Source organism: Alexandromys fortis, unplaced genomic scaffold, assembly GCF_014885135.2.
Source record: "Alexandromys fortis isolate MF-2015 unplaced genomic scaffold, M_Fortis_MF-2015_v1.1 scaffold_52, whole genome shotgun sequence".
NCBI lineage: Eukaryota > Metazoa > Chordata > Mammalia > Rodentia > Cricetidae > Alexandromys > Alexandromys fortis.
Window position 1 is genome coordinate 2229019 of NW_026067929.1, and position 25097 is coordinate 2254115.

The 25097-nt window shown below is 48.9% G+C and overlaps 1 protein-coding gene and 1 long non-coding RNA gene across 2 annotated transcripts in view; one reads left to right on the top strand and one right to left on the bottom strand.

Moving 5' to 3' along the window:
- Positions 1 to 12747, top strand: part of Ube2ql1 (ubiquitin conjugating enzyme E2 QL1) — a 37748-nt gene extending 25001 nt beyond the window's left edge. Inside the window, exon 2 of the mRNA XM_050144733.1 lies at positions 11358 to 12747. Coding sequence (XP_050000690.1) covers positions 11358 to 11489 — 132 coding nt within the window. The 3' untranslated portion in view covers positions 11490 to 12747. The remainder of the gene's footprint in view (positions 1 to 11357) is intronic.
- LOC126503199 (uncharacterized) lies at positions 11463 to 23955 on the bottom strand. The gene is made up of 3 exons (XR_007592217.1): positions 23819 to 23955; positions 20566 to 20692; positions 11463 to 11598 (listed from the first exon to the last, which is right to left on the bottom strand). It is a non-coding gene; the product is annotated as an uncharacterized lncRNA (long non-coding RNA).
- Positions 23956 to 25097: the final 1142 nt, after the last annotated feature.

Here is a 25097-nt window from a genome sequence, read left to right on the forward strand (position 1 = left end):
TGCAATCACACCGAGTCATCTTTGACAAGGGGGCCAGAAGCACTGCTGAGGGCGGTGACAACATGGATGTACACTCCTGGAGCTAAGACCTAGCGTAAGATGTTTCAGCAAATGCAGAAATACAAATGTAGCGTAAACTATAGGTCTGCCCATGAAAATGAGCTGGGCATAGATATTCCCATAACTTCTCATGCAGACTCTAGAACTATAAAAGAGGAAGCACAGCAGTGACTGTGCATCCCAGCTTGGCCCATGTAAAGCAGTCTCTAAAGAATGAAGAGAGGGGGGACTGGGAATGTTGCCCAGTTGGTGGAGTGCTTGCCTGTCATACACAAGGTCCTGGGTCTAATCTCCAGAATCCATAAACCAGGGTTGGTAGTGCATGCCTGTAGTCCCAGCACTTGGGAGGTGGGGGCAGGAAGGTCACTATGGGGCTAGATTAAGATACATGGAGCCCAATCAATCAACCCATGGATAGGGACACAGCTCAGTAGTAGAGTGCTTGCCCGGCATGCATGAGGCCCTAGTTTCAATTCCTTGCATAGCACAAAAATAAAGATCCAAAACTCTGCCAGTCACTCCTTATCTTGGAGTAAGACTGCCCTAGCCCAGTGTTAACTGTCAACTCGGTGCAGCCAGCCGCGAGTCACCTGAAAAGTCCTCTGCCAGGCTTGTCAGTGGGCGTGTCTGTGGAGACACAGCTTGTGAGGTGACACAGCAGAGTCCCGCCCACTGTGGCACCATCCTTGCTGGGTGAGCAGTACTGGCCTGTATGAAAGAGCTGGCTAAGCGTGAGCCTGAGAGCAGCTCCTCGTGATTTCTGCTTCAGATTCTTGCCTGTGTTCCTGCCCTCAGTCCCTCAGTGATGGAGTGTGACCTGGAAGTGTGAGCCAGATAGGCCATTTCCTCCCCTAAACTGCTTTTGAACAGTGTTCCATCACAGCGGCAGGAAAAAAGCTAGAGCAGGTACCATAAATTGACCAGATCTCTGGGAAGATGGGAAGCAGTAGCAATAAAGACAGGGCCGATGCCCGGGCAAACTGGCAAAATGCATAGTGGTCATAATGAGGTTCAAGCTCCAGAACAAAAAGGAAGTAACCAATGACGAGAGAGCGCTCCCTGGGGATGAAGTCACAGAGAGGCCAAAAAAGGAAGTATTTGGAGAGCAGGTGTCAGTGCCTTGATTGTCCTCTGTTCTCTGGATCACCCTAGCTGCACAGTCAAAGATCCATTGTGAGGATCTGGCCGGGGTGTTCTGAGTTTAAACACCTCACTGATCTTTCTGTGTCTCAGTTACTTCACATGTACAGAAGGTCCCTGAGCCCAATTGCTAGGGTGCCCTGGCATAGCTCATGTGAGGACTGTTCCTTCCTGGAGACGGTGTCTGGCACATGGTGACCCGTGTCTACCTTCGCCAAAGTCTTGCTGCCTCTCCACCGTGCTGAGACAAACACTGCTGGACCCCACCCCACCCTGAGGACCTGACTGCTCAATCAGAAGCTTGCTAGTGAGGCTCACAGTGGCACCTTTAAAATGATCATCTCATAGCACGCACTTTTTTTTTTTTAGCAGAAATGTTGCTTTTTCTATGCTTGATTCTTCCAACAAAATACCATCTGTTCCAATGCAGACTCAACAATCGCTAGAACTTTCTTCAGGCTGGAGAGGAAAATGATGTTCTGGATGTTCTGTGTTTGTGAGAATTCGTGAAGTATGCCTTTGGCATTGCCAGTGGCTGGGGAAATTTTATGGCATTGTTAAATAAAAGACTTTCACTTTGAAAGATTCCCAGTGAACACCATCAAAATGTACACAAAACCAATGGTGTGTTTGCCCTTCCAAGAAGCTTCACAAAGCTGAGCGTCTACCTGAATCCATACTCTGCTGAAGAACCGGGAGAGTATTTGGGACTGGGTTAGACAATGTGTCAGCACATAAGATTTCTCCATGGGGTTATAATAAGGAAACATTTCCTGTTGAGTGATGTGACTTTGCATTGAGATCCCAAAATGCTCAGAACATGAACTGCTTCAGATTTCAAACCGTCTGGAGCATCATGCCAGAGAGGGGTTTAAGTGAATCTGTTACGGGGTGTCTGAACCATGAAAGGGATCCTGAGCCACACTTGGCAGAGACCATTTGATATAATCCCATCTGAGAACACAGGAACCTGAAGCCCAGGTGCTGGAGACTGGAGCTGGGCAGATGGGCTGATGAGGATCAGGGCTCACTGGAACACTCTGGGTCCCTGAAGGTGGCCCATCACGCTCAGTAAATCTCCCTCCAGCCTTCCCAAGAAGCCCTTCTTCCTGGTGTGTCCTGGGCCTCTTCAGAGGGCCCGACCAGCATGTTCTTCCCCAGGTCTTGCCATGGTCTCCTGGAGCACGGGGCCTCCAGTCTCAGCAGCCCTGGCTCCTCTGTAACCTTTAGTGAGCCGAGGAATAGCATATCTGGCTCCATACACGTCCTGGGGGTTAAGATGAAGTTGCTGAGACAGCCCGTGTGAAAACAGCCAGACAGCAGCTGTTATCCAGTGACTGTGTGTCTGTGACCACCCCTACAAAGGCATGAGGCAAGTTAGCAACCTGGGATTTTCACTTCAGACAACCCCCGCTGGCATTCCCAAGCAGAGCATCTGCACCAAGAACATGTTCCCATGGTCTTAGGTCTCTCGGTCTTTGTCTTCCTGGCCCGCAGTGTTGCAGGTGGAAAGAGCGACTTAGCCTCTGCCTGGGCACGGAACTGACTGGCATCCTGGCTGATCCATACGGCCTAGGGCTATTGATGGAAGTTTTTGTCCCTCCCAGTCCCACAGCCATTCAGTCCTAAATAAGCACACAGAGGTTTGTATTAATTATAAACTGTTTGGCCTGTTGCTCAGCCTTATTATTAACTAGCTCTTACAACTTAAACTAACCCATAATAGTTGTCTATGTTTAACCATATGATTTGGTACCTTTTCTCAGTAAGGCATTCTCTTCTTGCTTCCTCTGTATCTGGCTGGTGACTGCATCTCTGCCTTTCCTCTTCCCAGAATTATCCTACTCTGGTTGCTCCACCTATACTTCCTGCCTGGCTACTGGACGATCAGTGTTTTGTTAAACCAATATGAGTGGCAGATCTTTACAGTGTCCAAGAGTGTTATCCCACCACATGGGGCTCACTTTGGACAGCACAACGCTGGCCTTGAGGTCACTGTGGAATTCTCTCTGGTTGGTTGTTGCGAGCAGTGAGACCCCAGATTTTTGAGCAGGCTGTAGGCAAGTGCTGCACCTTTGAGCCAACTTCCTGTCAAGAGGGTACACCAACAACTAGATAGTCATATGCAAGCAGATAATGCTTTGTGATACAGATACTCCTATGGGTACAATATCTCCTAGGAAAGAGCAGAAGGTGATCAAGAGGGGATGGACTTTTTAAATCGGTCTAAGATGTCTTTAACAGCTTTTAGCTACATCAAAACCCAAATTTGTCTTATTAAACGTATCAAATCTAAGGACTTTCCATGTCAAATTTCTCTCAGACAAGTTATAATCTTTTTCTAATCAGTGACGTCATCGTAGTTAACTAAAGCAGCTGTGAGCATTGACAGCTCAGTACCATAATTCTAGTACGGAAATTAACAATAAACACACAATTTGTCAAATCACATTCCTCTAAAATCCAGTCTAATCAAAAGACAAAAGGAGGTGTCTGTGATGAGTGAGCTATGAGTCTTTTTCTCTCTGCTATAGTTCAGCGGCATTGCTGCTCTGACCTTTCAGAGGTAAGTTCAAACTATCCCCGTCTCTGAGGAGCAGCAAAGATTTTCACGCCACTCCTCCTCACCTCTGGAGAGGGCTTCGGTCACTCTTCGCTTCCATAATGGAGTTCCATTGCTTTCACAAGTCTCTTTCCCCTGGATGGGAAATTTTCTGAGGTCTCAGCTCTTAGTCCTTTTATTTCAACAGCAGATTGAACACCAAACTGGCAAAAATGAGTTCTGTGTCCCAAGATACAGTATGGATAAGCTGACAAATATTCAGTCAGCATTCTTGGGCCTATTTGCAGTGAGATGTAACAAGTTCTCTGAGGAAGCTATGTCATCAAAATTTACAGTATCTGTTTCTTTGGAATTTCTGACTATGAAAGCATCAAAGTCTACTGATTTTGACCTGACTGGCATACACACAAACAGAGAGACAGAGACAACCGCCACTCTGCCCCCACCTCACCTCCACCTTCCAGCTCCATGGGGAGGTGGAGCCTCCGCCTCTCCCCATTGCCATGACCCGCGTCCGAGTCCGTCCGAGTGTAACTTGAAAATGGCGGTAAATTGCAGTAAATACACCTAAGAATGCAGCGTCCCCGCTCAGCAGGAAGCAGCCAGATTGACAATGCCCAAATTCCCTAAAAGATAATTTAAGTGGGGCCCCTTCAGTGGTTCCAGAACAGCAAGCCTGTTTTCCTGAGTTCTGCTCTACCCTTCAGTAGTTGCAAAGCAGCAAGCCTGCTTTCCTGAGTTCCGCTCTACTCCATGCGCCAGTTTGGACCCAGAACGAATGCAGCTGGGGCTAGAAGGCAGCTGGAGCAGAGCTTTGCTAGGTGGCTGTGGTGGAAGGCACACTGCCTCAGCCCAGTCGGTGCCTAGCCTGGCGGATGCCACAGCAGTGCCAAGAGTATCAGCAAACGCAACAACAAGTGCTGGAGCTGAGACAAGCTGGAGCACAGACCCCACTGGGCTGCCTGAGAACGTAGCAGTGGGACAAGGAGAAGGCAGTGGCAGTTTCAGGCTCTGCACACGGGAAGAATCTGCAGCAGAGTGAATTTAAATCAAGAGACTTCCCTATTGTAGGACTTATGGCTAGTACAACAAATGTCTTGTTCATTATTTCATTTGTATGACATCTGTTAATATTGCTAATGCCTCCTATGTGATGAAACAACTCAATGTTACTTGAATAACCCTTGAAATGTTACAATTAGCACACCAGATTGTAACTGTTTTAGCCAAAGGGTTCCTTAGCAAAAAGCAGGATCAGCTGGGCTGCTAGGGAAGCCAAAGAGGTGCACGAGCAAGAAGGTGTCTTCCATACACTCAGCTGACAAGAATGAACGTGCCACGGGGGTATGGCAGCTGGGGTATGTTATTTAGGGCACTGCTGAAGGAGCAGTGGTTTCTGACTGCTCCTGGGGTCATGGCAAAGCCACTCCTAAAAGTCCTGAGTCTGATAAGGTCACACACCTCTGTTCACTTGAGGGGAAGAGGGTGTGTGGGAAATAGTAGTATGAGGAACCAAGCCTCTGGGATACTTGAATCTGCCTGTCTTACAGGCTTAAGTTGCTCTCTTGTGTTCCCTAAAAGCCAGTATTCTCCTGAGGAGATGTGGTCACTCTCTCCTGAGTACAGGTTCAGTAGAGTGCTGGCCAAAATGAATCTAGGTGCAGTAGAGACCAAAAGGCTGTATGGACAGAGGGTCTTCTGTTTTATAAAAAATTTTGGGGGGAGATGTTGGGAGCAGTGAAACCCCAGATCCTGAATTTCTTGTAAACAACTTGTTTTCCCCTGATCTGAGTGCCTACAGCTGCTCTGAGCACGAGACCTTCAGGAGTTCCTGATGGCAGGAGAGTGGTTTCTGGTGGGTTTGGCTGCGGCGTGGCTATCTCTATATGATCTATCCCTGAACACAATGAAGGGGGCATTCTTTGGGAATTCAAGGATGACCTGTGTCGCTGTCTCTGTGTGTGTGTCTGTGTATTTTAACCTCCAGCCCCCTTGCCCGAAGCTCGCGAACTGGGTGCCAGCGCACAGAGCGCAGACACAGGGTGCGGTGCGTGGCAGTCGGTAGTCACATTCCTTCAAGAAACTTATTTGTCCCCACAGTTTGAATGCCACCACTGTGGGGGTCACACTTGCTCAGGCTCACATTATGACAATCTATGTGGCTGTGCACATTGACACTTGTGTGCATTTACAGGTACATACTCACGTATATGAATTACATGCGCTCACACACACATGCACACATACTCAGGTCATGCTAAAGACTGTGGTGCTCCAGGCCCTTTCATCTGATGCCATTATCCAGAAAGAGACCTTTCTTTCCTAAGGCTTAAATGTCCTTGGCTGTGACGGGGCAGCTGGTTTCTTTGCAGCCATCTTGTCCCGGTTGTGTCTTACCTGTCCTCTCGGAAATGTACAAATGGATTTTGCTTAGGCCTTGTTTGAATTTCCAACCTTAGAAGAAAGTGTACCAGTCAGGGGTGGGGGCGCCCTTTCAAGTTTCCAGGCGCCGGATGTCTGTTTCCTTCAAGCACGGAGCCTCTGGGGTTTGGGTGTCTCCCCAGGGAGTCGTGTGACAGAAAGCAAGGCTGGGGAACCTGCGCTGCAGGACAAGGTTTCAGGGTGCCTTAAATCAGCAATTACACTTCCATAAGTTTTGAAAATAGGGCTTGTCTCTGGAATTAGGGCTCAGAAGAATGTTCAGGAGCCCGGAAAGTCTACGGGAGGACCCTGGAAACATTAGTAGACCCTCGAAACTCACAGGGAAAAGGCGCACAAATACCAAACAGGGTTATTTATAAATAAAAACCCACGGAAGTGAGCGATGCGGAACTGGGGTGTTAATGTCCCACAGCTACAGTGGACACGAGAAGTCTGAGGAATTAGATAACGAGATGCATCCTGCTCACCTGGAGGCAGCTTTAAAACAAACAACCTAAGTCATAATACCCACTTTCAAAGGCAGTATTTCCGTGACTTTTTTTAAAAGAAGGCAAACTGGCATTACCTTAAAGCACATGGACGACATGATTACAACAGTAGCAACCCGGTCACTGCTTTGCGAGTCCAATCCTTTCGGGAGCCCGGCCGTGCGTCTTTACCAGCAGTGAAACCGAGAACCAGCAGCTTGCCCACAGCCACACACACACAGGGAGTGTGGGAATGAGGATTTAAAAGCAAATCAGTTGAATTCTGCTCCTCCCCCACACAGTGCACGTACACGTGCGTAAGTACACACACGTGTGCGTGCGTGCATGCACCACACAGCCTAAAAATTCCCTGTGTGAGCCCACAGAGCATCTGGCCGTGGCTCCCAGAGTGCAGCAGTCTATTTTAAGCTTTTACTTGGGGCTACATTTCAAAACTGGTCCCAGCACCACCAAGAAAACACTCTGAGGACACAGGCACCACCCATCACACCCTTCCTCTTGTGTTTTCGGTTGCCAGCCTAGCCTTCACCGCTGAGCTGTCTCCCCAGCCCCACGCCTTTCCTTCCCTCTCCTTTGACAAAGCTGGGCTGGGAGACCTTTAGGATCTGATTCACCCCAGCAGCCAGCACTGCTCCCACTCCAGGGGCAGGCCAGGCATATCTGCTGAATGGCAAGGATAGGCCCAGCCCCTTTGCTTGACCCCAAGTCGCATATCAGTTGGTAGTGACTGTTTTTCCAAGACATTTGACATTGCCTGGACAAGTACACTGTCATACCGAGCACCTAATGGAATGAGGCCAGACACAACACGTATACATACTCTGTACAGGGTAACCTACAAGCAGACATACCCAAGCCGAGTGTCACTACTGCCAACAAAGCCACAACACACTTGTACCCTTATCGTGTCCACATGATGGTCCCACAGCTCCCAAAGGCAGCATCACTGGTGTTTCCTGAGCCAGTGCCCAACACACGGAATGAATGAAGTCACAAAGCAGCTGAGGGTGCCTCTGACAACGGAAGGTCAGCGAGTAGGTGGATACAGTGGAAACTGTACAGAGTCAGAGAGGACCGCTCTTCAGATCGCCTGTTAGCTGCTAAGACATCGGGATGTCTTCATGGTTAATCACACGACTCTCTCTCTCTCTTCCTCTCTCTCTCTCTCACACACACTCACACACATACATTTATATGTTTTTAAAGCCTCTGGCAAAGCAAGATCAAGCCAAAGACCCCCCTGAGGGTTTTGTGTCACAGGTGCAGGCCCAGCTCCTGTGTTCTTATTAATCCTCTTTCTCATCTCTGTTGGGCTGAACCCTTAACCACTATGTTTCCCTGGTGCCCCCTTAACAACTTGCAGCTCTAGAGATGGAAAGGGCACCAAGAAAGTTGTCGTAAACTCTGGAGAATGACCCTAAGCTCTCATCAAGAAGGAGGGAGTGTCACCTCCGAGTCTTCTCTCGTGAGATATAAGTAAGGATAGTCGAGGAGAAATGAGAATCATTCAGAGGAGTATCTGAGACTAGACTCTGGTTACTATACGGAAACAGACAGGGAAGATGGATGCTCTGAGAATAAGGCAGCCGGACCTTAGTTGTATCTCCTACACAATCCTCAGTGCTTCCGGTTCATTTCTTGTCTCCGTGAATCTGGAACAAGTGCTTAGTTAACTTTCTTGTTGCTGCTACTGAAGTCCTGACAAAGGTGATGTAAGGGGAGGCGGGTTATCTGAGCTCACAGATCTGGGCTCCGGCCTATCACCACAGGGAATGAGGCCAATAGGAGCGTTGGGCAGTACCACATCCGGAGCTCCATGAAGAAGCAGGGGAGATGAATGCTGGGTGCTCGGCTGGCCTTCTCCTCTTAGTCAGGGACCCCAGCTCATGGAATGTTGCCAGCCACATTCACTGTGAGTCTCTCGCCACTCGGCCAGTGCAATCTAGAAACTCCCTTATGGGCTCGGCAGTGGCCACAGGACGTGTGGGCGAGGGGTGTCCTCTCCCTGCCTCGTGGCACTGCAGGGCAGACACATCAGTGAGAACAACTCGGCCCCCTGGCAGGACTGGGGAAAGAAATGCCCCTGCAAAAGCTAGCGTTGACCTGTGTGAGCCGAAGCGGCCCATCTGAAGCGGGCCGGTGGTGTGTGCTCACTGCAGGGCTGAGGGCCTCTCGCTGGCTAGCTCAGTGGGGAGGAGGCACCGAGCTGCTGGCTCCTGGCAGCCTCCCCCTGCTATCAAATTGACTTCGCACTGGACTCTATGTTCATGATCCTCCCGGGAAGAAGAGGAAAAAAAAGCAACAAAGGGCCACTTGTCCCAGTAGGGGTTTGTTGGTTGGATCTCGTAACAGTAGGGACTTGGACAAAGAATAGGCGAAGCTTATGTTCCTGACAAAGCCACTGAATATTCCAGAGTCGTTGCGAGCCTGTTTGTCTGGCTCCCTTAATTTCGAATTCTCAGCCACAGCAGCAGTCATCAGTACGGTACAAAGGAATAAAACACACACATTATCTAAAACTGCCTGCTCTCGTGGACGTGTAAGCCAACATCCCTACACAGACACCTTCCTCTACATCTGATGCCAAAGCTTTGGGCTGTGACCTCAGCAGCGGCTGTGCAAGTTCTAAATCTTGGTGGCCCCTTGTTATAAGGTATAACCACCCATCATACGGTATGGAAGTAAATAATTGAAGATGGGGCTCGTGCCCTGGCGAGACTTGGGGACATCATTACAGTCATCAGGAGCTGCTGCCTCCCCTCAGGTCCTCTTTCTCCCTTTGAAAGATCGCTTGTTCTGACTGGGAGCCTCTATAAAGGGTGTCAGGTGTCCCGGAGAGCAGGGAGGTAGCAGAGAGGCAGAGGGCCACGGGACGTGTAGAGCAACCCTCCCTGGGTTTCTGCCTTGTGGATAAAAAGGCCCCCGTGGACTGGAAGTGTGAGTTCTGAGTTCACACCTGCGAGCTGTTCTTCCATAATCAGGTTTCTGGGATCCAGCATCACCGGCCAAGGATTCAGGAGCCAGTCCAGCGTCTCTCACTTGGTTTATCGGAGAGAGCTAGGGTTGCAGCAAGCTTGCAGCCTCTGGTCCCATAGCCTGGGTAGATCCCACCCTCAGTGTGTAGGTGGTAGTGGACCCTGGAGACCTGACTCCAGTTTAAGGTCCAGTATATACACACAGTTGTGCTGTGACATCCGTGTGAAGCGTACCAGAATGCAGAGAACCTGCTCAATAACCATGAAGCGGTGGGCGACCAGATGCAGATGCTTGCTGGCTGATTGAAGGCAACTGTGTCTCTGGGTGTCTGGGCCGCATCTGTGTACGACATGTACGTGGTTGTACTTGGTTGTACATGGTTGTACAGGGTTGCACAGGGTTACTCAAAGAGAGCTAAACTCCAGGAAAGCATGACCCTGGTTAGGAGTGAGTAAGTAAGTCCACAACGCCAAAGGGGCCAATTCAGGTGAGCAGGCACGTACAAGGCTAGATGGCTAAGAACCACAGCCCGCTATCCAGTAAGGGCCCACTGCCATCCCACCTTCTGGGGACAAGCCACAGGCTCTCAGATATACTCTGTTTCCATTGTGATACTTCTTCTCTCGCCTCTGAAGGTCTAGCAGGCATGTCCACCCCTCTGCCTTCGGGTTGCATGTGGCTGAGGGCAGCTATGAATTTGGCCCAACACCAAAGTATAAACTTACTGAAAACATGATGGGATTTGGGGGCTGGAGAGGAGACTCAGCAGTTTAGAGCACTGACTGTTCTTCAACAGGTCCTGAGTTCAATTCCTTGCAACCACGTGGTGGCTCACAACCATCTATAGTGATATCTGGTGCCCTCTTCTGGCCCGCAGGCAGACATACAGGCAGAACTCCATATACATCATAAATAAATCTTTTTTTAAAAAAAATAATGAAGACTTTAAAAAAACATGAATTTTTTTGCATTCTTTTTGTTACTCAGTTATGTGGTTTTCAAAAATGAACTCTGTAGATGAGAACATGTTGTCACATACCAAACAGCCAAACACGCCCAACTTGTCCTCAGAGTCTTCTCAGCCACCCAAATCCTCTGGTCCACTGCACGACCCAGTCTTCAGCTTCAGCACACGCGTGGTTCTGACCTCTGACCTCTACCTGCCTCCCAAGCTGTATGAACGGCCGGGAGTGCCGTAACAGCTCCCAAGCTTGGATTTTAAAATTCGGTCTTTAATTGCACTGGGAACACATAATACAAACATCTATTATAAATTTATTTATTTCCGCGCCCATCAAAGTAAACCCAGAAATTAGACTTGAAGCATTCGGGCGAGAAGGCTCCTCTCCTAAGGGATCCTTCAGCTGTGTCTCAGGAATGCAGGGAAGCTGCCTTCCAGGCTCACAGATTGAACCAGTTTGGATAAAGCTGGGGCTGTGGTTTGGGGGAAAGTGCCTGCACCCCAAAATGTTTACAGTACGTGGTTCCCCGGTGTGCTCCTTCTCAAAGTTGTAACCCTCCATGTCTGCTCTGACGAGAGTGTCCCATCATCCTTGCTGGTGGCCAACACATCTCCTAGATTCAGACATCAGAACTCCGCCCACCTCCGTACGTCCCTTTAACAACCCTGTGAGGAGCGGGGTCCTCGGCTGAGCCTCTAACCTGGTGTCTCTTTCCATCTCACGCAGGGACGGATCTGCAGGAAAGCTGGCAAGTCAAAAAAGTCCTTCAGCCGCAAGGAAGCCGAAGCAACCTTCAAGAGTTTGGTGAAGACTCATGAGAAATACGGCTGGGTCACCCCTCCCGTGTCTGATGGCTGACGCCCGCACGCACCCTAGACGCTTGAGCCGCCCGTCCACACTCCATCCTGCCATCTTCTCCCACCGCTGCGCGTCTTCTGTCCTTTTCTACTCCAGCCAGAACTGTGTCCTGAATGCAGAGGACACGCTTAAGTTATTTATGAACTGATGTGTTTACGGAGAGAAAGAGCAAACTGTTGGGGATTATGTTTCCATAAGAAATGACCGGCTCTAAGTCACTTTAGAACGAAGGTCGACTTGGTGATGTTTCCCAGCCCCACCCCCGCCCCTCCACCCCCCTACCCACCTGTCGCGTTGCCCTTAGCTTCTTTCCGCGACAGCAGCTTTGAGCAGCGGGCCGGAATCTCAAAGCCCCGCCCACTTCATTTCCATGTCCAAGGCTCTGTTCCCAAGTCAGGAGCACCGCACACCACCACCACCGGGCCCCTGCCGGCCCCGTTCGCTGTAACTCTGTATCTGTTTCTCTTCCTGGCAGGTCGACATAACTTGAAGACATATCTTTCTTTCTGTGGCCTGTGGTCTGCTGTGATGATATTTAGACCTCATTCATGCTATGACCTTTGGCTCATGAAAACACAAATCTAACATTGCCAGGCTCTAGCGCTGACTTAAAACGACAACTGCCCTCTCGATTAAAATGTGCTCCCATGCTTATCTTGTGCTGTGCTGCTGTTCACAGATAAACCAGTGCCATTTGATGAGAGGCAGGGGCTGCTGCGGCCACCAGGGAGGTTCAGGACGTAAGGTGCACGCACCCCCCCCCCCCCCCCCCCCCCCCCCCGGGGCTCAGAGCAGCAGACGGGCCAGAGGGAACATTCTCTTCAGACGTTAGGGAATGCTCGACGACGGGGCATCTGTGTCCATCTCCTCTCAGCCACCACAAGACAATTGCCCATTTGCTGAGGTCATCGGACTCATTTCGTCTTCCGTGCTAGTGACAGGAGACGCCAGAACTGCCAAAGGACACCAAGTGACTCGAGGAGGACTTGCATGACCCGGTCTGTTACTTCACCCGCTCGCTCTTCACTTGTGCGTCCCTGAGGTTGAGGCAGGAGCACCCTCACCGCGGTGTGAACCTCCTGTGATTTAATCTCCCCACACTTTCATTCTGCTCCTCTGTTAAATTACCTAGAAATTCCTAAGAAACTCCATGAAACGAGGAGGTAATGTTTATGAGAACATGCAGAAAGAGGTAAAATGTTCATTCCAAGTGGAAAATCCTATTGGACACATTTTAAATAAAACCATGCATACCTGATAGCCGGCCTCAGGATCAATCATTGTGAGCTAACCTACTGGAAGTCTTTCTTCTTTTCTTTCTTTTCCTTTCTTTCTTTCTTTCTTCCTTTCTTTCTTCCTTCCCTCCTTCCTTCCTTTCTGCCTGTCTGTCTTTCTCTTTTCATGATTATAGATATTTTTTGCCTCTGTGAATGTCTGTGCACCACATGCATGCCTGGTGCCTTCAGAAATCATTACAGGGCATCTAGTCCCTGGGAACTGAACTCACAGATAGTTGTGAGCTGCCATGAAGGTGCTGAGAATCGAGTCCAGGTCCTCTGGAAGGGTAGTCAGTACCTTTAACCATGAAGCCGGCTCTCCAGCCCCACTGGAAGCTTTTCTTCTGCATGAAATCGCGTGTCAGGGGCAACATTTTACAAGATGGAGGCATAGGAGCCCAGTATTGTAAACACCTGGTTGACAGTTCCAGGGAGCTGTCTAGAACATACCAGAAAGCATGGCTGTGTGCCTAGCCACCCTCAAATGTTGCCACTTTGGTTTTCCAACTATGAAGGAAGTACCAGTTTCTAGGCTGATTCCATGCAATTACTTGGACTGTTTGGGCTTCTTGTTGTTCAAAGATGCGTGGGGGCGGGGGGGGGGAGGGAACCAGGAAAACTCATCTCAAAGGCAAGAGGGCCAACCAAATAGAGCCAGTATTGTCATTTTGCTTCTTATCAATTCTTCTTTTGAGACAGGGTCTCACGTATTCCCAGCGGGCCTTAGCCTCACTACATAGGTGAGACAAGCTTTGAACTCCTAATCTTCATGCCTCCAGCTTCCAAGTGCTAGAACTACAGACACATATCACTTTGGCCTGTGTATTCAGAACTGGGGCTTGGACACAGCTTCATGTATACCAGGCAAGCACGCTACCAACTCAGCTACCTCCCAGCCTTCTCACCACTTTTCTTACTCTCCCCGCATACACAAAGCAGCGGCTGGGTTAAAAGGATGAGTGATTTGCTTGCTAATATAGCGATATTTTATTTATGTCTTAATAAATTTTGCTTAAAGATCAGAAGGGCAAACGTAAGTCCCGACCTAGAGGTCAGACAGTGGTGGCACACACCTTTAATCCCAGGATTTGGGAGACAAGGGCAAATGGATCTTCGTAAATTCAAGATCACCCTGGGCTAAGATCCCTGCAGAAACAAATCCAAGAGGCCTACACCTTTAATCACAGCACTAGAGGGAATATCAAATGAGAGGAGAGGCTTAGGATGCTTGGTCTGTGTCACCCAGCATTGGTAGAGATAAAACTTCTATAGTGGCTTGGCTGCTTTGGTTTTTCTGGTTTTCAGGTTGAACCCCAATATCTGACTCTGGGTTTTTATTATTCGTGCTACATGAAAAATAAAAGTTCCTCCAAAGCAGCCATGATGAGTAGATACTAGGTGGCAGTAAGCGTGTGGACATCCCCACCTGTGGGGATGTCTTTGCACCTGTGGCTGTTGGTGCGGATCTCGAAGACTCAGGACACAACTGTTCCTCGGATACTGAGGGGGACAATCTCTAGACAAGCTCCTCTTCCAACCTGTGCCTTCAGGAGAAAAGGATGCAGATGCAAAGCTGGGTCACTTGCTTTAGTTTATTGGCTAAATGAAAAATGTTCCCTGCATTGTTCTAGGATGGGATATTCCAGAGGTGCACAGAGGTGCATTCAGGAGACTTGGAGGCATCCTCAGTGGCCCTGTGACTTCCAGCCACCAAGTGGGAAGGTGTCACGCTCTACTTTACTTCTTTCTGGCACCTGGAGTTGAATTTATTTTGCATGGCATTATGTTGGCAGTGGCTGCTCGTTTGTTTCCCGGCTGCCCTGACCTGAAATAACCACATAGAAACTGTATTAATTAAATCACTGCCTGACCAATATCTTAGGTATCTTTCTAGCTAGCTTTTATATCTTCAATTATCCCATTTCCATTATTTTATATTTTAGCACTAGCCTCGTGGTTTACCAACAAGGCTCCAGTGAGTCTGTTTCTGTGACAGCTACATGGTATCCCCCCTGACTCCGCCCACTCTCTCCTCCTCTGTCTGCTTGGAATTCCTGCCTTGCACTACTCTGCACTGCAATAGGCCCAATGCAGCTTCTTTATTAACCAATGGTATTCACAGCATACAAAGGGGAATCCCACATCACCGTTAGTGTTATTTTTGTATCAATCTATGGAATAAATCAATTGTTTGCTTTCAAAATGCCATTTTCAGGTAGGGAGATGTTTCAGAGAGGTGCCTGCCATGCAAGCTTGAAGAACCCATGTTAGAAGCCATGCACAGTAGCGTGGGCATATAACTATAGCCTAGGAGGGAGTGGGGGCAAAACAGATCCCCAAAAGCTTGTTGACCAGCCAGTGTAGGCGGTTAATCATTGAGCCTCAGGTTCACTGAGAGACCTGGTCGCAAAGCAATCAGGTGAACAGCAATCAAGGACAGACACCAAACATCAGTCTCTGGACTCTGCATGAGTATGCAATACCACACACAGCAAAACAAGTTTTTAATTAAAGTTTTAAAAAGACTGAAATGGGTAAATTTTCCAATTTTAAAAGTGCTCAGAGATCATTTAAGGTCCAAATATTGCTATGAGTCTGCCTACCAGAAGCCACCTTCCCCATGGTCTGTGCCATGGAAGGACAGTGTAGATGCACCATGTCCGTTCCACACTGACCATAACTGTTGCGTCCTGGTGGGCTTCACTGTGCCCCTCTTAAGGCCATGCCTGTTGTGGAGTCCCGTGTGAGAAGGAAGCTCACTCCAGGCCTATCCACTGCTTGGAATCTCACTTCCACAAAGCTAACAGCTTCATCCTCTACAGGGAAAAAAGGGTGACTGGACAGTGTGCGAAGACACTCGTATCCCAACATCTCCCCGTAGCAGCTAGAGGTCACAAAGCCTCAAGAACTAAAACGCACACAGTTGGGCTTCCTCTCAGTGCAAAACCCTTTCCCCAGCATCCTGGGCACCCGCCACAGCCTGCAGACGTCACGCTGGCACCTCACATGGTCCACCAGGTGACTCTAGAAGATGAAGAGTTGCTGGCATCTTAGGAAGCCTTGCATGAGCCCCTCTGCTGCTACACCCACCGCCCTGGTGATACACGCTACTCCTGTAAGAGTCATTCATAAAAATTCAGTATTTTATGATTCAACAGTTAGCTCTCCCAACTTTTCAGCTCCCAGGATTGTGCCACCTACCAAAATTGGACCTCATTGCTTTTAGAGAAGCAAATCTAAACCAGGAAAAAAGACCCTGGGTTGCCAGATATAGATAGGTAGATAGATAGATAGATAGATAGATAGATAGATAGATAGATAGTCAAACAGTTCTGATGTGTCTGTTCACCTGCCTGGATTTCTTCAGATGCAATCTCTTAGCTAGATACATGTCACATTGACACAGAGCTTGGAAGGAAAGCCCTTTTGAGACCAAAGACTAGCATGTGAGTTTGACAGATTCAACTCACAGCATTGGCAAGTTATAGTGCGGTGACAGGCTCTAAACATGATTGAAGCACAGTAATGAAAACAAAACTATCCTGTAGTTTCATCCCTGCATTTACACATCAGCCCGACACAGTGCCTCTCCATGCTCCAGTGTTCTTCTCTCACACCAAGGACAAGTGCCAGTGTGAGAGGCAGCCACGAGGGTAACTCCTAGGAGCAGGGGAGGCCAACGCAAATTACATCACTCACATTCTAGCCATTTCTACAAGTCAGACCCTTCCTCAGCAGGAGGCTATCATTGCACAGTGGGGTTTATCCATGGCTGAGAGAAAGAGAGAAGGGTCTCTAGTAGATACAGAAGAGGCTGTGCCATCCCTGTCGAGGCTGTGCCCATTCCCGTTGAGGCTCTGATCCTCACTGCCCTCCTGGCGGGTGCTAACTCCCTGTTGTTCCCATCTTCAAGACTTTGTTCATTGGCCTCATCTCAGCGGAAGGACACAGCCCAAGCAGACTGTCCAGCATGGCCCGGGGAGCTGCCCTGTTGTAGAAATTGCATGTCTGTGTTTCATCAGAGCCCTCCAACAGCATGAGGGATTTCAGTGGAATTAGCTTGGTGAGGAAGCAGAACTTGTGTCTCAGCTGTGTGAAGACAGTCGTTGCTTCTCATGAGACCACTCACTAGTTCATGTGGGCGCACGCAAGCACATACCTTTATCCTAACATGAGATCAGGGCAGCCACCAGTCTTCCATGGTGTCTGGGAAACATCCGGGTTAATCTATTCCACGCTAAAGCAGGAGGGCGCATGAGTGGAGCTTCTACTGCTGCGGCTTTGGGAAGCTGCTGTGAGGGGCTTCTCGGTACAGTCCTGTGTTTGGTTGTTTGTTTGTTTATCTATTTATCTGTGTTTTACTACATTATGCCTCAGTATTTCTCCAGCCTTTGGCTCTCACAACATTAAGTATCATTAAACCCTAGGACCCATCTAATCCACAGCATGTGGCCAATGAACTAGAAAAACAGGAAAGTGTTGACACTTGGGGAAAGCTATGAGTGAGGTTAGCTTAGTTCTTGAGCAAACACAGGAGCTAAGTGTGCTGGCCAAACAGATGAAATCAGAGTTTTCAAAGACAGGGCAGATCCAAGAGGAAACAAGATTGCAGTCAAGATTATAGCAGTCTAGACAAAAGCAGAATGGACTGAGGGGGTGTGCTGGATGGGTTTATGTCAACTTGACACAAGCTAAAGTCATCTGAGAGGAGGAAAACTCAATTTAAAAAAAAAAAGTCTTTATAAAATCTGGCTGCAGGCAAGCCTGCGGGGCATTTTCTTAATTAGTAAAGGATAGAGGAGAGCCTGGTCCATCGTGGGTGATGTTCTGGTGGTCTTGTGTTCCGTAACAAAGCCATGGGGACCAAGCCAGGAAGCAACACTCCTCCATGGCCTCCGCATCAGGATCTGGGTTCCAGGTTCCTGCCCCATTTGAGTTCCTGTCCTGACTTCCTTCTGTGATGAACAGTGATACGGAGGTGTCAGCTCCATAAACCTTCTCCTCCCCAACTTGTGCTTTGGTCTTGGTGTTGCCTCACAGCCGCATTCGCCCTAACTAGGAGAGGGTCTCTGGGCACACACAGTGAGATGGGGAGCCCTTAGCCACTTCCCTGCAGACATGGGATGTTCCTGCTCGGTAGACCTGCAGCCAGTGTCAGTAGATCTCGGGCGATGGCTGTGACATGAGATTGGCTGAGAGAGTCGCCCTAATCTTGCTGCTGGGTTTGACACTCTGTGAACAGAGTTGCCATCACGGCCATGGTGGAATGGGGGGCTGGCTAGATGTCACGGGTTCCTGTGAACTTTTAAACCAGCCCCATAATTCACTCTGACATTCCAGTGATTGCTCTTTTCAAATGCATTCTGTATGCTGCAGTCCTCGGGAAAGAAAACGCATGAAGCCCTAGACTACAGAAGAAAAGGTTTGTCACCGAAAAACGGCGAGTATGCGAGTGTCCAGAACTACCCCACTCTCCTGGGGAGAGTAATGATTTTTGGAAAGCAGGCTTTTGAAATCAATAAACGAAATGTCTCTGCCCAGAACATCTGCTGCGCCCCTGGTGCTCTCTGCCTGGCAGTCAGTGAGTGTTGTTGGGATTTCTTTGGGCTTCCCTGCCTGTCCTCCTCTGAGATGCGCTGGGGCGACTTCCTGCTGTGTCATGCCCTTGGGTTTTCTGTGCTTTGGCTTCCTTGTGATTTGCTAAATGGAAAAACTCTGAAGCACATAGGGGTCCGCTCCCTACAAATTGGTGAAATACAACCGAACGGAATCTAACCGTGCCTCCACAGGAGGCAGGAGGATCTTTCTTCCGCCATACTCTCACTGTGGAGATGTGCAGACGTGTGTTCTGAAGAGCCGGGTACAGTTTCTCAACATAACTGAACTGTTGTGCTCAGCGCCAGACACAGCCTACCCCAGCAATGAATTACAGAGACGACGCTTCGGGTAACGGAGGGAACACAGTTCCGAAGTGGCAGTTTTAAAATACCTTAAGCATAATTTATTTGAAAGTCATTTTGGCTCATTTTTACATTGGTATATAAGTCAAGTCAGGGTTTATTTTAAACTCCTTAATGGAGGGGTTTCTCAATCCTTGACAAAATTCATAGTAGGTTGGAGGGTTTTTTTTTTTTCCTAATAATGAGCTTTTTTTTTCTTTTAGGCTCTGAACGCGTGGTTTTTGGATCTACCGAGCACACCCTGTGGAGTCAAACACTATCTCTATAGCGATACTGGGGAACGGAGCCCCTGACTCAGGTTCATGCTTTCCCAACTGAAAACTTGGCGTGAGCGTCTGTCCTCCATGACAAACAGGCGTGCTGTGGGGAGCAGGAAGCTCACAGCCTGGTATGTAACTCCGATGACCTGGTGCCGCCAAGAAGGTGCCCAGGGACATCATTTTCTTAAGGCAGAAAGGATGGACTCTGAACCCCAACAACAATTGCAAGTGTGTTCAGTGACATTTTGGTGCAGCAAAGTGTTGTAAGATAAATGTTCTAGACCCTTCCTTGAGTGCCCTTTGTATGCTGTATAAATGAAGTCTGTTTCCTCGTCAGAGCGCCTGCCATATCTTATTAATAACAGGAACAATAGAGGAAGAGTCGAGGCCGGGCTACATACAAACTGTTCACCGTGTGCAGTTAAAGTGGTGGCTCTGTTTGTTTGGGGAACAGGTTATTGATGTGACCTGCAGCCATGGCCTGAGCAGAGGCCACAGGGTGGCGACCTAGACAGTGCTGAAACAATGTCTAGTTTGGAGACAGGCCTCAGTCCGCATCTCGGACTGCCTGACTGTAGCCCAGACTGGCCTTCACCTCGCTGCAGTCCTATCTCAGGCTCCTGGGGAAAGAATAACTTTTTTTTTTTAAATATGCAGCTGTTTTCTTTCTTTTTTTATTAAGATTTTATTTATTACATATACAATACAGTGTTTTGCCTCCATGTATGCCTGCATGCCAGAAGAGGGCACCAGATTTCATTTTAGATGGTTGTGAGCCACCATGTGGTTGCTGGGAATTGAACTCAGGACCTCTGGAAGAACAGTCAGTGTCCTTAACCTCTGAGCCATCTCTCCAGCCCAAGAATAACTTTTAAATCCTGTTTCTGGTCGCATACAAACAGCTTTTCGGGTGATTGCTTCCTATAATTTTGAGTGTCAAACCCAAGTATTCTGAGCAGCGTGCGTGCGTGAACATTTCCGTAATAAGCATTTCTTTTTGTTTTCTTTTCCTCCATTTGCTACGACCCATTTCCCACTTCCGCAGACAGCGCGGTGAGGGAGCTGTGGTCTCAGTGGCTCGCAGCCTTGCAGGAACAGACGTTAAGTGTAATTGATTTTTCTAATCTGATTTTCCTTAAACATGGTCAATTACTTTCCCTTGTCACTGAAACATCACATGATGACAATCCGAAAGCCAGGCGGTCTGAGTCTAACTTCAGGGACACGTCAAGCTAAAACTTTCCAAAGTCTTGTTCCCTTTCAAATGGCACTAGCAATTTGCCACCAGTGGTTCTTACTTTGGCCATAGCCTATGTGATACACGGGTGCACACATGGCTTGTGTGGTTTTCCATAATATTTCCAGTTAGCAGACAAGCCAAGGGCTCCTTGCACCATTTGCATTACGTATATCCTGATATGTCGTTCCTCCGGGTCATTCCCATTCCAGAGCCTGTTTTGGGCTTTTGCTCCTGCACTGTACAGCATTGTTTTTCCACAAAACATTCCTTTCCAACAAAACACGCACTTGCTGTTCCTTCTCCTCCTCGGCTATGTCTTCTGGGAACCCTGGAACTTACCTGCTGGGGGTCTGGAGACCTCTGCCACGTGTCTGCAGAGCCCTGGACATTTTGATTTTTAAGAACCACATATCTCCACATCCAGATGACAGGAACAGAGACTGCGTTTGTCAAAGCTGATTCCATCCTAGGAAACAAAGAAAGTGCTTATAGTAAATGAAGCACCTGGAAGAGCCTGGGAGGTCACTGGGAATGGCGTGGCCATCGGTCGCTGATCATTTTGTCTGCTCTCTCTCAGCTGAGGCCTCAGCTTCCAGCTAACTCACACTCATTTCCATTCTGGATCAGGGAGACTTTCAATATTTTTTTATGTTTTTTGACATTATTTTATTTATTTTTCTCTCATACATTGCAGCCCGACTGCAGTTTCCCTTTCCTCCTCTCTTCCCAGCCCTCCCCACTTCTCACCTCACTTCTCCCCAGATCCAGTGCTCTTATTTCCCTTCAGAGAAGAGCAGGCCTCTCAGGGATATCAGCCAAACATGACATAACAAGTTACTAGAAGACCAGTCACCTCCCTCATATTAAGGCTGGACGAGGCAACCCAGTAGGAGGAAAAGCAGAGTCAGAGATTCAGCTGGGGTTCCACTGTTGGGGTGCCCAATAACACCAAGCTTCACAGTGGTAACATATACGCAGAGGACCCAGGTCAGACCCGTAAGGCTTCCAGAGAAGCTGAATCTGACAACCTCTTCCTGGGAAAGGAGACTCTGTGACAAAGGAAGGGAAGCCCAGGAGTCCAAGCTTTCAGAGGGTAGTTAAACAGCAGAGAAGGTTAAATTCAGACCCTATGGTCCTCACTGCAAAGCTGGGAACAGATATAAAGCCTGCTGGTTCTGGTCATGCCAGCTCAGAATATGCAAACATCCATGCTAATGCATACATGGGTTGCAGCTATAAGGGAGGTGCAATTTTAGAACATGAAGGAAATTATACATGCATGTATAATATGGCATGCTACATGCATAATATATAGGCTGTACATGTGCCTATATGGAAAATCTATATATACTAAATAGTGGTCCCTGGGGAGACATGTCCAAGTCCTAACTCCCACAACATATAAATTAATATCTGATTCACCGTTATAGACACATTACGTAATTTGAGGTGAGATCATGCTCGGTGTAGGCTGGACCCACAGTCCAGTGACTGGTGTCTTTCCAAGAGCAAGCCAAGGTGAGGTTTGACTTGCTTCTCTGAACACACAGAGAAGCCCACAGACACTAAAGAGTTGAATCTACAAGCCAAGGGCAATAAGGAGGGCTGAGCAAGGGGAAGCCGGCAAAGCGGCACGGATGACCACGCCCTTAGCGCATCCAGGAGGGACTGGCTCTGGTGAGCCCTCAGCTTTGGCCTCTGGCACTGAGAACGCAGAGAACAAAAGTCCATTATTTTAGACCACGAAGTCCATATTAATGTGTTACATGGTGAAAAGTGCCTCTTCCCTCGGTGAGTGGGGAGGAAGAGAATTTCTTCTGTCCCAGAGGAAGGAATTCCGTCTGGGTCTCTCTGCACTACCGCCAGGATCTTGTCCGACAGCGTTGATTCCCACAGGCCTGAGTGCTGACTTTCAGAGGCTGTCAAAGGACCCACTTCACCAAGAAGGAATGAGAGTTGTGAGAAAATAGGGATTGTTATCCCATCGCTTGGTCAGAGTTAGCACTGCACCCCCAGGTTTTTGTGCTAGCTTTTGGGGGCTGCCCTAACAATTGCCACTAATTGAACAAATTAGCAAACACCAGCTTGGGATGCGGTTCAGTAGCACAGACTATGCCTCGCACAGACAAGACCTGAGTCAAATCCTCAACACGTCCCTTTCTCCTCAAAAAACGAACAAACAAACAAACAAAAATTGGAGGGCTGGGGAGATGGTTTAGTAGATAAGGTGTCTGCTGCCATTGGATACAGACAAGAGTTCACAACCCCAGCACCATGTAAAAAGCCAGCTACACCAGTGCACCTGAAACCCCAATGCTGGAATGGGGGGACAAGGAGGATCCAAGGGCTTGCTGGCCAGCCAATCAGAGGGGTGAGCTCCAGGTTTAAGTGGAGACCCTGTCTCAGAAAATAAGGCAGGGATTGGTAGAAGCAGACACACAGTGTTGAGAGGAAATATCTAGATCTGGTTAGTCTCTGGGGAATTGTTTTGATTGATAACTGATGTAGAAGATTCAGTCCGCCGTGGGCAGCAACACTCCCTAAGCAGAGTCCTGAACAGTATAAGAGAAGAGGAAGCTGGCTAAGAGCAGCGAGGATATGCTTGTTCTCTCTTTGCTCTCAGCGGAGGGTGAGCCATGACTAACTGTTTGACTCCCCTGCAGCAACAACTTGGAATTCAAGACAAATAAGTGCCTTCCTCCCTGTGCTGATTTTTATCACAGCAACAGAAGTGAAGCCGGAACACTTGGATTGGAGACGCGTCGCTTCCAAACCTGCCTGTCTTCACACGGCCTCCCCTCCCATCTTCCTCAGTCCATCAGACCACACCAGGCCTTGCTGTGGGCATGGACATTAGCTCCCGTTCCCACATCCTGCCTCCATCGGCAGGGCAATGCCCTCCCCTGCCCTGAGATGTGCTGATCACCATGGATCAGAGTCCTGTCCACGCTCAGGGCTCCACCAGCCTCTCAGCTGCACCCCAAGAGCCTATCAGGCTCCATCCTCCGGGCAGGTCTGTGCTGGGAGGGGGTGCTGGAGGCAACCCCTGGGACAGCATCCCTGGTGGTACCAGTTTCCCAGGACAGAAGCCCAGCAACAGGTTGGGTTAGTTGACAGGAGAGAAAAAGAGGAAGCGGGACCACCAGGCTCCCTGTTGCTCTGAGGCACCCCACAGGTGCCCAGCCTTTCCCTAGAAAACCAGCTGACGCTTTGGGGGGGGAATGGTTCCCAGCTTCTAAAGAGCATCTTTCTCTGTTAATTGGCTCTCCCTCCATCTTGTTTGCTCTAAGTAATTAAATGTTTTCCAAGTCACCAGCTGATGACCCCAAGTCTGCCACTCGGTACTGATACTCCCAAGCCCCCCACTCATCTGCCTGTTGTGTGCTGTCCCCTCCCAGCTGGGAGCATCATCTTGTTGTGGTTTCAACGTCGGGAGGAAAAGGAACCGGAAATGAAGCTAATCTGGGTGTAAAAAGATCAACGTTTCTCCATAAAGGAAGTGATCCCGGGAACATGTACCCAAACCCCAAGGGGTGGTGCTGTGTTTGGGGGGCCACCCCCCCTGTTGCCCCACTCTGGCTCTGGAACTTACACACTGACACTCTGAAAGTCCTGGAGGAAAAGACTCCCAGCAAAGATCACCACTGTGGGCAGCACATACAGGATTTGCCGGAGGCCGACAGCTCCAGATCCATTGTTCTCCCGCCTACCTGCCGGAATCGAGCAGGCACACAGCTCACAGCTCGGCTGCATCTTTTGAATAATTGGCAGATCCAGTAAGGCTTGCTGAAGGGTTAGGCAGAAAGGCAAGGGGGCAATTTACCTGCAGGAAGCAGGTAACAGTCACCAGGGGAGTGGATCTGAGAAGCCAGACACCGCCCCCTTGTGGCCACACATCTCTGACTGCCTAAGCATTCCTGAGACTGTTGATGGACCATGGTGACCAGACACCGTTTCCCAAGTCCTTACACACCAAGGAAAAAGAGACACGGGCCAAATGTTGAATAATGAAATGCAGTGTTGCCAATTCTCTCCTGATACAGATAATTCCTGGCCTTTCTGCCAGAGAACCCCTGCTTGGAGATCCAGGTGAGGTGACACTTGGTTGGTCTTTGGGAGCCAAGGCTTCACTGTCAGACAAACCTACTGCCGCCTTCCATCCCTGGGCCCAAAGAGAAGACCCAGAGTTCTCAACCGCAGACAGCACTCAGATTAGTCACAGAAGCAAGACCTGGGTAAAAATACCCATCTAGGAGCCACTTATAATTTATTTCCTTTCTTGGTTCTTTGTGTCTTTTCCACGCTCCCTTTCTTTCTAGCCTTCATGAACGGTGGGTTGAAATAGTGCATGCATCAATAAAAGACGTCTGATCCTGCTTTAAGGTCACTCGGTCTCTATCTGCATTTCTCGTGGGGCCCAGCAGGGACCCTGGCAATAAAGACGCCCTGGCAGGGAGTGGGTTGTGTGGGCCCAGAAATGAGTGAGTTCACACTAAACCCAAATTGCCCGCTTGAGCTTCCTAACATCTTATTTGTGTGGGTTCTTTTTTCCCACTTCAGTAGGAGGAGAGCGGTATATTCGCTGTATTCTTTCTTTTTTACTTAAAAAGAGAAGGGTGAAAGGGACCAAGAGAAAACAGAAATGGAAAGGAGAGAGGTGGTCAAGTGACAGGGCTTAAAATATCCAAGGAGCTGGTGCGTCCAGAGAATAAAGCGCTGGAGGGGCGGGGTGACCTGCTTTCCACAGGGCTGGTCTTGGTGTGAGGAGAAAGGATGGAAGCAGGTGCCTTCAGGGTGGGCTGAGGGGCTGCCAGCATGAGATGTGAGGTATGTAGGAATCAGCTGGATGGCTCACATCAGCGACTCAGGGC